Source organism: Uranotaenia lowii, chromosome 2 (genome assembly GCF_029784155.1).
Source record: "Uranotaenia lowii strain MFRU-FL chromosome 2, ASM2978415v1, whole genome shotgun sequence".
NCBI classification, from domain to species: domain Eukaryota; kingdom Metazoa; phylum Arthropoda; class Insecta; order Diptera; family Culicidae; genus Uranotaenia; species Uranotaenia lowii.
The window spans coordinates 227,857,713-227,872,036 of record NC_073692.1 but is presented as its reverse complement, the minus strand read 5'-3'; the positions used below and the strand labels follow the sequence as shown (position 1 = coordinate 227,872,036).

Below are 14,324 nucleotides of genomic sequence, written 5' to 3'. Positions count from 1 at the left end.
ATCAATATCATTCCAATTACAAATACATGATGTATTATATAATCTTCCATCCAGTAGAAGTAATATTTAAACTTGCTATTTGCGAGAACTGGAAATTAAAAAATTTATATAGAGTTTCGAACATCAGAAGCTCGAAATATTTTTCAAACAATATAAAGGTCTTTAATTCAAAAGTTTATCTTAAAAAATGTCTAGAAGATAATGATTACACTTAACTAAAATTGTATGATAATTCGTGAATACCAAATTTAAATAATCAATTGTATTTTATACTTCGTATTAATATTTTGATTAAAAGATATAACTTACGTTCTGAAACTTTTGTTTTATTTTTGAAAACTCTTTATCAGTCAATTTCGTGACCAAAATTATGAAGTTTATGAAATTTCTATAGTTGTAGTGTTATATTGTTTTTTTTTAAATAGCAGAAATATTTTCTTTTCTTAAATTTCTTTCAATTTTTTTAAATTAATCAATTTTGACAAAAAATGTATTGTGAATATATAACTCAAAAATGTTAACGCGAGATATTTGCTTCCGTAATTTGAAAAAAATGACAAATCAACCATTTTGTTTTTCGCCAATAAAAGCGTTTTTTTCTCTTTTTTGTCATTATTCTTAAATTTGCGACATTTAACGAAAAATAATCGATACAATCTATTCTAAAATGTATCCAAAATGCAAACAATTCAATTTCAACTCTTTACTTTACCCAGATCAGCTTTAAGTACATATTAGTCATTTCGGTGGATATACGAAGGGCTTCTTTTAACGATTGTATGACGGTGTGGCTAATTTCCTATTAACAGGCCAGTGCGAAACCCGAAGGTTTTCGAAATTCAAATTCAGCTAGAAATGATGATACCAAAAATGCACAATAAATCCCGTCAGTAATGAAAAAAATGTAATTTCATGTTTTGTTGTGAATATTGAAAAAATATAGCACTTCAAAAATATTGAAATTTTGCTTTACAGTTGCTACTTGTAGACATTTTCGAATCTTTTCATAGATTAACTAAAAAATCAAGGTCGATTAATAAAAGATGATTTAAAATAATAAAAATTATTCAAACGTTTATAAACTTTCAAATGCAAATCATACAAGTTTAAAATGGCAAGCTTTGAATATTTTTTCGCTTCCAACTTTAATTTGGGTCCCGACAAGGACTAAAGGTAGAAACTGTGTATTTCTTATTACAATTTGATTTTTTTTTTCAGTAATCAAAAATTGAGAATCAATTAAGAAACAATAAAATTCGTTAAAATTATTAGAAAATACAAACAAAATATGGAAATCAAACAGATAAGTTTTCAAAGAAATTTTCAATAATAATTTTTTACCATTTCGAACATTTATTCATAGAACTCAATTGATAACTTAAGAAGACAGCATTTTGATGCCTTAGTTAGTTTTGTAGGTTTAGAATTTTCCTGATATTTTCTGCATTCGAATCTTCACACAGATTTTGTCTATCGCCTCTAGTTTGGGTGATACAGAGTTTTTAAGTTTAAAAATCAATTAGTCTTGAGCGAAATCCATCAATGATAACTGATGGACTAATAAATCTTCATTAGATTAAGGAGGAAAACATTTTGATCATAAAGATGATGAAAAATTTAAAAAAAAAATTCTACATTGTACTGTATCTGTTCCCTTTTTTATCAGAATGGGGAAAAGTAAACAAATAGAAAACCTGTCTTACTTTTTTCGCAAAAGTCAAAATATCTTGTGGTCTTTGAGAAACTTGATAGTTAAATGAAAACCTTTATTTAAAAATAATAAATAGTTTTAATGAAATTTAATGAAATTCATTTAAAGGCGAGGGGGTAGAAGGGTTAATGGATTCAACTCTCCCCCTAAAGGGGGCCAGCAAATGCATACGAAGTATTCTACTCTACACTGAAAATTTTAAATTCTGTAATGTTTTTAAGTTTTGTGAATAAAATATCCGAATATTCTTAAATGATTTTTACATGTTTTTAAAAGCTTTTTTTAAAAAAAAAAAGCTGATGGAAAAAAAATTATTGCATGATTGAATTGCATGGATTCAATGAAAATTTGCTCAAAAGTTTTTTTGGTTTTTAAGTTAGCTCAGGTTCGTAGCAATTAAAAAAATGTGAATTTTGTGGCCTTGTGTAATTTATAAAACTCTTTTGAATGTGGAGTTGAGCATTTTTAAAAACAACAACACAAAATAAAACTAAGCTTTAATTTATTTCTTGAAGAATACTTATCTATAATTAGGAAAAAAAATGATGATGATTTTTCTCAATAATCAATGTGATTAATAATAAAATTGAGGTTTTAGTTTTTTTGGCAAATTCTGTTGGCTATTGTTGGTATTAATACCAAATAAGGGGTAATACCAATGTATTTAAATCTCTTGAATATTTGTTTTGAATCATGATTAAAAATACTCACTTTTAATAAGGTTTATTATTTACCATCTTCGTGGCATTCTCACGTGTTTCCGAGTTTGTTTAGACATTAGTAGTGTTTTTTTACATTAAAAGAACACTATGCGTTGAAGAGTCGAAAAAAATTCTCTTTTACGATTTTCGCTCCACCCGCCTGTCCCTTCAATTTTTCCAGAGAAAATAGTAAAAGCGGGGGGTGTGGAGAGAGAACAAAAAATTCGAAATATTTTATGGAATTAAGTTGAATATTTCAGATTTTACAAAGGCAAAAACAACATGTGTGAAATGGAAGGATCTATGTCATGAATGTCTCTAATTAAAAAAAAAAAATTAAAGTTTTGCTCCATTCTCCGATTTAGCGTAGTGTAAATAAAATGGGTTATAGTTGCATACAAGGTTTTGTCTATATATATATATTTTTTTGATTAATTTTTAACACTACCCCTCGTGATGATTTAACTACAAGTGAAAAAAGAATTACTTCAAATTTACTCCGCTTATTCAAGATCACAAGTACTATGACGTTTTAATAAAATGTTTGTTACTCAAATAGTGAGGAACAGTTAAACTTTTAATTTTAAATTTTGTTTAAATTTCATTTCCGACAGCAAAGTTACTCATTTTAAGAGTTGTTCAAGGAAGAATAATGAATTAATCGATTGGCTTACGTACTTGTAGAAAAGTGTTGAAATGAATTTCAAAACAATAAATTTTTATTACATAAGCCACAAATATATTTAAAATTTATATTTATTATTTGTAACTAGAAATCCTTGCATTTTTTTTCTTTTAAATTTGGTTTAATTTGATATACTGAACTTATTTAAACACCTCAAACTTTATCGAATATTTCTACTGAACGATGTGTTTTTGTTTTCGTATGCTCTGGACCCAAGCCATCTTGTGATGTGACATAAGCTCCAAAAGAACGGATAGTTTTTCTCAAACCCCTTAGGTTGATTTACAACTATTCTGTGTAGTTTACAGTAGAGATATTAAATCTTTATCAGTGCAGTATGAAAAGAGTACATAAAACATTCAGAGATTAGGTATAAAACTAAGCACTCATAAATCACATCACATTTTTGCCACCTCATCCGCTTAAAAAGAGAAGATATGCGTAACCCACTTACACGAACACGCAGCTTGGTATTTTTATTGAATTTAGCATACTTCAGTTGATATTTGGCATGAAAGAAACTACGTCTTTACTATGTTTATCGAGATCACTAGCACCTTACGATTTTTTTTAATATTCTAAATTATTTTCAGATTCATTTTCAACAAAAGTTTCTCAAAAGTTTGGTTTAAAATGATCTTTTTTGGATTGTAACCTGACCATTGATAGAAGTTGACAAAAACTTAAACAAAAACATGGTACTGACCCTAGAAATGAGAAGAAAATAATAAAAAAACAAATCTGTACCCATATGCGTTAATAAAAGCGCTCGTTAAAGTCACCATTCGCTGGAGTGATAAAGTGCGTAAACCATAAAACAAGGTGTGAGTAAGTTTTGTAAGTGTGCCGCTCTTTTAAGGTGTGTGTGTATGTGTTTACGCGTGCGCTCATTCGTGTATCTTCTCAACTTTCAGCCTAAAGATCTTGACTGGGGTCGTTTATTTTTCTACTTGTTCGCTTTGTATCGCTCTTAATATGTTAGGTTGGATTTTTTTTTCTTCTGCTTATGATGCCCGTGCCCTGGGATCGATTTCCGATATTATTCCTTCGGGGGTGTCGGATCACGCAGTTCTGGTTTGATTTTATTATAGGTTTTTTTTGTCCCGATCCGAAAAAGAAAGACCCCATCGAGAATGGGGGGATGATAGACGAGATGACAATGTGTGCGGGGGAGAGGAAAAGAAAGAGAAAAAAACGGAAAAAAACAGTTTCAGTCAGAAATTGTTCTTCATTTGTGTGTGTGCGTCTGTGTGTGGGTGCGTGCTTGTATGTGTGTCTCTACTTTGTGCGTCCCCCATGGAAAAGCGTGGCGAGAAAACACGATCTCGGTGAAGGGCTTCGGGCTAAACCAATCGATCTGTAAGGTGAACTTGGCTCCAACGGAATTGGTGCGCGGGTGAGTTATGATACAACCGGTCCGTAATGTGACCTTTTATTCGATCTGTAGGTAATACGATTTTGGTTCAACAAAAAAACGAACGAATGTCGATAGAGTGGTTCGAATTCCTGTGAATTATGTTAAACCGATAAAACATATTAATTTACTCCAATCAACTCAGTTCAATACCTTAGTCAGGCTTAGTCAGGGAATTTCAACTTAACATGAATGTTTTACTAGCATTTCAATAAGTCTTCAACTCCATGTCTCATCAAAAATGAAATAATTTTGAGCGTTTCAATTAGAAAGCTCAAAAAAGTCATCGGATCGATTTCTGATTCTACCTTTAAGGTAAACTAATTTAATATTTTAATTTCATAAAATACTTCAAGTACGTTCAAGTTTTGTAAAACACATAAGGTCATCTATAAAATACCTATAAGAGTACAAAGGCGGCTCTCCAGAAGGTTTTCAGATAAGATTGAAAATAGTATTCTGATACATCTACCCAACCATAAAGATTGATAAGAGTTTACCAAAATAATATTCCAGATAAGGATTCTCCGTGGAAGCAAAAACCTCCTTGAATAAATCTATTCTTTCAAATAGTGATTTGAAAATGTTTTCAATAAAGCAAAATATTGGACTGAAGGACAAAATGGATTTGGTAAATAATTCACAGATGATATATGTTTCACGACAAAAATTCATTAAAAGCCTTAATGAGCTTACGTTCCTCTGAAAGGTTCAAACAGTAGTTAACAAAGATGGGATATAAGCATTATCATTCTTAAATCGACCGCTCTAAATTAGTTTTGAGAAAATGTCTAATACGAGTCTAAAATAAAGGTACATTATTGTTATTTCTGCATTAAAATTGTTGCACATATTTGGACCTGTTTCGAGGAGTCTTCTTCCTCCAACTTTAGTTTATGCATTTTTAACAAAGATCCTGTCAACAAACAGGGTGATATGATTATGCGAAAAATGTAGTACGTCGAAGTTATGATGGATTATCTTGATCTTAACCATTCGATACCCTTATAAAGTTTGCAAGTCTCGCAAGCAATTTATTGGCAAAATATTATACAATGGAATTTTATACAGTTCTAAACTGGGATAAAGGTAGGAAAGTTTTAATATTAATTTGATATGTCTATTCTGTTGGACATTTCAATGTAGATAAATTAGATACGTTTGTGTGATCCCACTTATTGTATATTTTTTTGTCTTTGTTAGTGACACATTAATCACTTATTACATATAAAATATGGAAACCTGCGATGTATTCCACAAAGATAAACGATTGTGTAATTGAACAGCCAAATATTAAACGCTAGAAACTTCTTCTACTTCGTTTTACTTATGAATCAAGGGAGAATGGTATCTTAGTTTTGATTCCATGAAAAATAATGAATTTTGCTTTAGCGGCGTTCAATGTTTATAAGTTGTTTTGGAAGATAGTTGTCTACAATATCGAGGTCCTTTATTTGACTAATTGTTGTTTCTACATCCTTATTGAAGCATTCAAGAACCAGATCATCAACAAAGAGTTTCAGGATTCCACACAGAAGAAACTTTGGTAAGTCATTCACGTAAATGAGAAAGAGTAATGGCCCTTAATTGCTACCTTGAGGCACATCAGAAGTTAAAGGTAGTTTAGATCTTAAGGTGTCTTCAATCTTGACAACTTGTTGTTGATTTTGAAGGTAGCTTCGCATGACTACGCCTCGTATGCCATGCGCTTTTAATTTTTGCAATAACTGATTATGATCTATAGTGACGAAGGCCTTCGAAAGATTTAGATACAAGGCAGCCGGTGTGTCCTTCTCTTTGTCAAAATTGCGTGAAACATGGTTCACTAGTTTCAGAACAGCAATCTCTGTAGAACCACCTTTTACGAAATCCATGTTACTGTTCGTAGAGAAATCTTTCAATTGAACTTTAAGGCTCAATTTAACATTTTTACCTGGTGGAAATTCTTAAAAATTGTGATAGGATACTCTATTTTGAGAATAATCATGCATTAAGATAAGCCTCAAATGTTATCGTTAAATTTTTCGAATAAAAAACAGGTAAAAAAGACTTTTAATTTTGTTACCTAAGAATATCCGTATTCTAGTTTCTTACGTAAAAAAATTAAAGAATATTAATTGCTAACTACTTTACTTGCATTTACGAGGATAGCTTTACTTGAAAAAAAAACTTGATAGGGTGTCATTCCCTATGAGAAAAAAAATTGAATTTTTAATTTTTTTATTCAAAAATGGCTAACCTAAAACATTATAATCAGTTATTAACAGAAAGTCTACCTCATTGATGCCTTATTGATTTATATACAGGAAGATTCCAGATTCTCTTGGAAAAAGTATTTGAAGGAATTTCACTAGAATTGATTTTGTTTGTTGTTGTTGAACTACACTCGTGACAACCTCGCTTTACGTTGTTTTCATCGCGGCGATTGATCCGGACTTACAAACCGCGTGGCAAATGCAATTAATAACAGAGATTCGCAAGTGAGAGAAGATGTCAACTTGCTATTGTTTATGACAACATTTTTTTCCCCCGAAACTCAGGAAGATTGAAAATAAAAATCATTGTAAAATTTTGTTGTACTGACATAAATCACCGTTCAGTATTTATTTTTAAATTAGCTACATGCTCACTGTTACTTCAACCATTAAATGCGTTATATTTTGTTTTCATGCTTTTATTTAAAATTTCCTAGCGAAAATTGACTAACTTATCACACTTTTAACGGACGAAATTGTTATGTTTCTAAAATAAGTGTTCTGTGTTTCAGAAGTTGTTTAAAAATAAGACTTAAATCTGACAGATTTAAAAAGTTTCTGTGTCAAAAGATACGCAAGAACAGTTCTGTGAACTTGGCACAAAAACTCCGATTTTCATTATGAAAATCTAAACGATTTTTTTGGATACGACAATTCCACCCCTTATTCTCTAGAAAATTAATTTTGATAATATGAACATTTGCCCAAGTTTCTGATTTTGAAACACAAATCAATTATCCGTTCCGTTTCTATTCCTATAATTTAAAACATTACGCAATTGACTGATTGTTAAACTAAAACATGATATGTATTTCCGTAAAACGTCCAGCTTTTATCTGAAATTTGGTGGGCTTGTGACATAGCTCAGTTGGCAAGTCTGTTGTCTCCTGAGCCGATGTCCGCGAGTTCGAGCCCAAGAGTAAACATCGAACACAGTTGTACCGGATAGTTTTTCAATAACGAACCGCTAACTGCAACGTTGATAAAGTCGCGAATGCCATAGAGATGGTAAAACGACTATAATCGATACAAAAAAAATCTGAAATTTGGTGATATCTTCAATAAATATTTTAGTTTAAATCAATTTAAATTTACTTACAAGCACTGTCATTTTCACATAAAGTCGCATATATTCAAGAAATGTCAAACTAACTAAGGTCAATGTGCGATATCACAAGGAAACGGAATTCGTTTTTCGGGGTTTAAATCATTTGCGAACAGATTTTGACTAATTTGGTGGCGTAATCTAACCTATATTTTTTCTGCTCTGGTTTTCGAAAAAAAAACTTTTATGAGTGTCAAAGTGTAACAACAATTACGTCAACAAAGAATTCAAAAAATATGTATAAGATTAATTTAACTTAAAACTGATTAATTTTAAAACAGAGCGTGATACACAAAATCTGACGAAAATTTTAGTTCTAGGTGCCAAAAATAATGTCCCCCTGTGAGATTGGTCGTTATATCTTTGATAGAAGATTTCAATCCATCAGAGTAAAAAATTATTGAGCTCAATGCTGGAGCGACAACGAGCAAGCACTGAATTTCTTTTCAGTTTTTAACGGATCTGTACAAAGTTCTGCGTTCTGAAACATTGAATTTTCCGTAAAACCAAAAAATCAAGGAAAATCAGGCCTCTTTAAAAAAAAAAGTCAGGGAAAAACGAGGCTTTTCAGGTTATCAGGAGAGGCCTTAGGAAATCATGCAAATACTAAGAATCAGGCACAGTGGCATCTCTGCTTATGAATCGACAAAGAGTGGATTCGTAGTGTTCAATGGAATTGTTGCCAGTCGAACAGAAGTGAAGTGGTGTCAATTTGACGGATGGATAATCCAAGTATATATCAATCACTATTGTAACCTGACCTTTATACATGACTTGACAAGAATATAGTTGATATAATTATCAGTTTTCCTATACAAATTGTATTCTTTGCTCTGTATATCACAACAGTTATGAAACCAATATACCCCTTCATGGATCTTTCACAGAGGTCATATCCAAGGTGGCCGAAAAAAAATCTGTCTGTGGCAAAAATTTGCTCAAAATTCTGTGAATCTATAGATTTTTCTGTGGTTTCGGCAACCTTGGTCATAGTCAAAGCCTAGTTTACACTTCCCGTGAAAATGAACGTGAAAAAAAAATATTTCGTCAATAGCTCAAAAACGCGACACAAATAGTGTGTGGGAGATCGATGGGGAATGGTTGAAAAATGAAAATCCAACTAGTCTTGTTGTTAAAAACCTCGTAGAACCGATTTTATTCCGGTTTTCATCGCAGAATTTTCAACATGGCTGGGAAATCGAAATAAAAACAGTTCTAGGAAGTATTGATTAATAAGTCCTGTTTGATTTTCATCTTTTAATTATTCCCCATCGATTCCACTATATTACGAGATCTAGTCAAGTCGCGTTGTTGAGCCATTGACGAAACAAGATTTTTGACGAGAAGTGTAACTGGGGGTTCAGGAAAAAATACTTATTAAAAACATCCAGATGCTGTTGAAGCCTTTTCAGAAGGCACAATTTTCCCGTATGTTTGGATAACGTGCCGCTATTAAGCCTACCCCCCCCCCCCCCCCCCTCCATTCTGAAATCATACGCGTTGCAGGCTAACATTGATCCAAGGCCTTTGTATGGAATTTAGAGACATTTTGTTCGAGAAGAACATCAAAAACCAGTTTTCCATCAATAGCTTCGTTTTTTATAGACTGATTTCTTTTGAAAATTGTTTTTATTTAAGCTCAAGTTATGACAAATGTGTAACGTGAAGACCGCATTTAGATAAGAATTATATTGAAAAAAATTATCAAGATTAAACAATGATCAAGGTTTATATGCAGATGCGTGTTCCGTTCCGATCGGATATTATGACGCTCCATAAACAGTGCGGAATTTTATTCTTTTTTTTTAATTCTTTATTTGAAATGCATATTACCCTTTAACAATTTTAATTTGGTACGCCGCGGCAAATCTCTTGCTGTTCCATTTAATGTATGAAGGCAAGCATAGATTTTTCCAACTTGTGCAGAAATCAGTTTGTCCCGCTTAAGATTGTTTTGATACACGAATTCAAAGTTTTTTACTGAGTTTATTGTAAAATCAACCTGATTTACTGATTGATGTGACTGATTCAAAGATAGTTTTGTGCCGCCCAAGTACTAACTTTGTCAAAATCATTGTTTACAAATGTCAGTAACTCTTCCAAAGATTTCCTAGGAGCGACAAAAATAAGCTGAACATCGTCGGCAAAAATCTGCACTTAGCAGTACTGCAGAACATCAGAGAAATCATTCATGTACATCGAAAATAGAAGAGGTTGAGAAATTTGATCACCATAAGAGACCCTCTGCCATCCTTCTGATAGATATGGAATAATAAACCTTAAAGCTGCATCTGTGAATCATCAGATTTGTGCAGCGTGAATGAACTGCTAATCCCAAGCACCATTCTTTTGACCTCTGAACGAAATTGATGGCCTCGGTCAATCACGGAGTAGCAACCATTTGGCGATGTGGAAGTTGTTCAACTGAGCCACGCCAGCGATCGTGAAATTTGAAGAGCATAAATAAGAATTTTTCAGAAAAAGCCTTGTATTTTAATTCAAGCTTTGAGAGAGCATTTCAGGTTCATCGATTAATGGTTGTGTGAGTTATCAGTTAAGCTAAGTTAAGCTTAGAGCTGCATCTGTGAAACCATACAACCTTTCAAACTTGTGTAACGGCCAAGAGTGTGATATAGTGTCGAATGCCTTCGAAAAGTCCAGGAATACTAGCACAGCATTATCCTTACAACCCACGGCACAGGCGACATTATTGTGTATTCTGAAGTGCAGTTTTAGTTCCTTGTCCACTTCGGAAACCAGCTTGATTGACAGATAATAGATGGCATTGCCAAAGATGTGTAAAACTTGAGTTTTTACCAGTTTTTACAATATTTTTGATAATTCACACGATATACTAATTGGACGAAGATTTTCTATAGTTTTAAGCGGCTATTTTTCTACAATGCTATAACTTTTGCATTCTTCTAAATTGTAGGAAACTTAGATGAATTCATGGCATAATTCATTAGATGTGTTACGAATGAGCTCTAAAATAAGAGAAGCGATGATTTAAATAAAGCTTATGGAGATACTATCCATACCTATTGCATGTGATTTGACATCGTATATTGCGTTGACCGCTTCAAAATAATGGACTTGCCTATATTAAAAGCTGGAAGTTGCACGTTGCTCAAGCCTATCAGGCCTATTAGTAACTATGTTTAGATGAGACACAAACAAATTGTGCACATATTGAGGATCAAAATAACAGGTTTCATTGTGCATTGCTTTCCCTATTCCTATCGTATAAAGCTTTTTCCAGGTCATTGTTTCGGTGATTGGATCGTTAAACTGTCGATCCATATAAGATTTTTTTGCACGTCTTATCAGCGAGGTCGCATTATTACGAATTATTTTGTAGTTCAGCCATTTTTTATCCTTTCAGTCTACATTTGCATGCTTTCAGTCTTTGTAAACCGAATTTCTATTAAATATTTCCATTCGTTTTTGGTCGTTGAGGTTTTAAAGCTTTATATTTAATTTCTAAGAATATCCCTAAACCTTAAATAATAGAGCAAATCGAAAACAATGTATACGAAGTTGGATAAGAATTATTAAATTAAAAAACTTTCCTGAACAATTTAGTTTGATTAACCAAATATCTGATATCCATATGGTTTTTTGTAGGACGAAAGTTACTTGTAATTACAAAATGCAACTTCTGTGAATTTTTCAGCGACTAAAAATTGGATTCTAGAGGGTTAAATGCATCTAAAACACTCAAAACCAGCTGTATATTTCTAAGCACCATAAAAAATAGGAGAATTTATCAGTATAATTCTTTGTTTTCATCGCACCAGAAGTATAAATAATTTTTCGTAAGTGTTTTTTTTTGTAAAAACTTCCTGGGAAAGGTTCCTTAGAACGATCTTAAGAAAGCCTACCCAATAACAGGATGCTAAAGGTGTGCTGATCACCATAAAACTTAAGCAATAATTCCTAGTCTCATTGTAAAGCTGAATAAAAAGCTATTCTTGATAATGCTAAGTATTGTTGCTTTTTACAAATAAAAATTTATCACAACATCAAACTTTCGACTCTCAAATTTTCAAAGGAATTGAAAAGAAAACATAAAAATATCGTTTATTTGATCTAATAATCGTCATCATTTAAGCGAAAAACAATCCGCAAAGCCAAGTTCACCGTTTGCTCACCAAAACCCAAACAAAACAAAATCCCAACCCAAAGCATTCACAGTTTAAAAGCTTACCGATGATCCCGCAGATGGTCCTGCCGCCGGAAGGCTTTGCCGCAGATATCGCACGAGTAGGGCCGCTCGTCGGTGTGGGTTCGCTCGTGAATGAGCAGGTTGTAGGACTTGGTAAACTGGCGTTGGCAAAACTGACAAATAAATTGCTTCTTTGGCCGCTGTCCAGCCGCCGCCGCCGCGGCTACCATTGAGGCTTGTTGCTGTTGTTGAGTTGAGGTGGACGTGGAGCTGGTGGTTGCTGTGGCTGTTGGTGTTGTGGATTTTTTGTTGGCTGCTGCAGCAGCAACCGAGTTTGCAACCAAACTAGCCGCTAGGCCCAAGGCTGTGGAGCTGGAACTTCCGGCCGCCAGCGTTTTGTATTTGTCGGCACTCATTTGCTGATGGAATGCCGCATTGAGGACTAGACTGGGATAGCCACTGTCGAGGGAATTATTGCCGTCGGAGTCCTGCATCGGGTCGTCAAAGTTGAGATCTTCGTCCTGATCGAGGATCGGGAGTTCGTCGGATAGATCGTTGTTTTGCAGCAGATGCTGCATGGAGGGTTGAGTGTCCATGAGGATGTCTTCCGAGGGGTGATTGGAGGTTGAAGAGGTTGCAGTCGAGGAAGAGGTTAACGGCATCGAGGGCAACGGAGTACGATTTGTAAGGCGGAGAACATCCGACTTGCCGGTGATTCTTTGCAACGTGAGATATGACTCGAGTGCCTGAAGGTTCAAGGCAGCTGCAGCTGCCGAGTTGGCCGGCATAAGGGCAGCTTGTTGTAAGCTCGTTACCATCGTGTTCTGCAGCGTTAACACGACGGCGGCGGCAGCTGCAAAGTCTCCGGGTTGAGCCGAGCTTCGTGCCACACTATTAGCTGCAGCAGCAGCAGTGGCGGCTGACTCATTCGATTGTTCCATCACTCGACCACCGATGGCTTTCAATAACATCTATCAACGACTCTCTCGCGGTTCGCTTGAATAAATTTATCAAGCCGTCGTCGTAGCCACTATTAAACGTCTCAAATTGATTCCAATTAATCAAAACCTCAATCGCCGGGTAGAGTTATGATCTCATCGTTTTAAAATATAAGTGCCGACATAAAACACAATCAACGTTCATAAGCGACTTGAATTTGATTCACTTTGGCTTTCGGGGCTCTCAGTGTGGCAGGATTTTTGACGCACCTCACTTCAAGCCGAGGTCTATTTGCACTCACGTTCTCTTATTGTTTACTCGAACCACGCGCGCATTGCCGCTTATTCACGCTTACAACACTCTAGGGGGGGCGGCAAGATCAAACAAATCCTGTCGACAAGAGCTTATCAAATGTTGTCAGATGATAACGAAGTCTCACTCTCATCAAAACTTAACTGCATTCGTATGTCACTCAGTGTGACGATTGTTTTGCGGGGCACTCCTTTTTTCAAATCACTCTCACACCTACGCACGCACCGAATTGTTGAGCGAGCGCTATTGCGTACTACTGCGCAGGACTAATTAATGTTCCCAATGGATTCCAATTGGATTTCCCGGAAGTGTCCTGGCATAAAAAAGGAAACACGACGCACACACGAGCAGAAAACTTTGCACCCCCGGTTTAGCAGAAGGCGCACTTGTGACTTTCAGGTACCGGAGACCGTGACTGGCTGGCTGCTGGTCTCACTCAAATCCGCGTCACCGACTTTCGTGTAGTTCTGCTGTCTACCGTATTGCGCTGCATACTGATACATGAACTTTTTCTCTTCTATGATATAGACACTGTGCCGTGGATGGGCCCCTTCTTGGTACTCGCGTGCTGCTGCTGCCGTGTATTTCTCGAGTTTCTCGTTCCTCGAGCCTGAGCCTGAGCCACGGGCGCTTTCAGTCGGATATCGGAGACCAACACAGCAACAACAAGCAACAGAACAGCAGAACTCCTCCAACCAAAACTGGACGGGTTCCATCGCCAGAAAACTCTCGTATTCGCTCTTTCGCGCGCTCTTTCCCATAAAAGCTCTCTAAAAACCAGAGTCAACAAGAAACAAGCAACAAAAAAAACTCGTATTTCCCGATATTCCGCTTCGTCGTCACATTCAGAGTCCTCTTCACCGTCGTCATCATCATCAGGTGAGAGACGATCAATGCTCACCTCGGCTCAGCTCAACGCGACTCAACCGGCACTAATCCACCTTATGCGCCCAAACAATAACAACAACAAAAACAAACCAAAGAGACGGAGACAGAACAAGAACCCGATACGTTTCCTTCCTTCTTCTTAACCT

At 34.9% G+C, this 14,324-nt stretch overlaps 1 protein-coding gene across 1 annotated transcript in view; it reads right to left on the bottom strand.

Moving 5' to 3' along the window:
* Positions 1 to 13,903, bottom strand: part of LOC129746471 (protein sister of odd and bowel) — a 35,222-nt gene extending 21,319 nt beyond the window's left edge. The window contains exon 1 of the mRNA XM_055740126.1: positions 12,082 to 13,903. Within this exon, the coding sequence (XP_055596101.1) occupies positions 12,082 to 13,010 (929 nt within the window). The 5' untranslated portion in view covers positions 13,011 to 13,903. The remainder of the gene's footprint in view (positions 1 to 12,081) is intronic.
* Between the last annotated feature and the right edge of the window lie 421 nt (positions 13,904 to 14,324).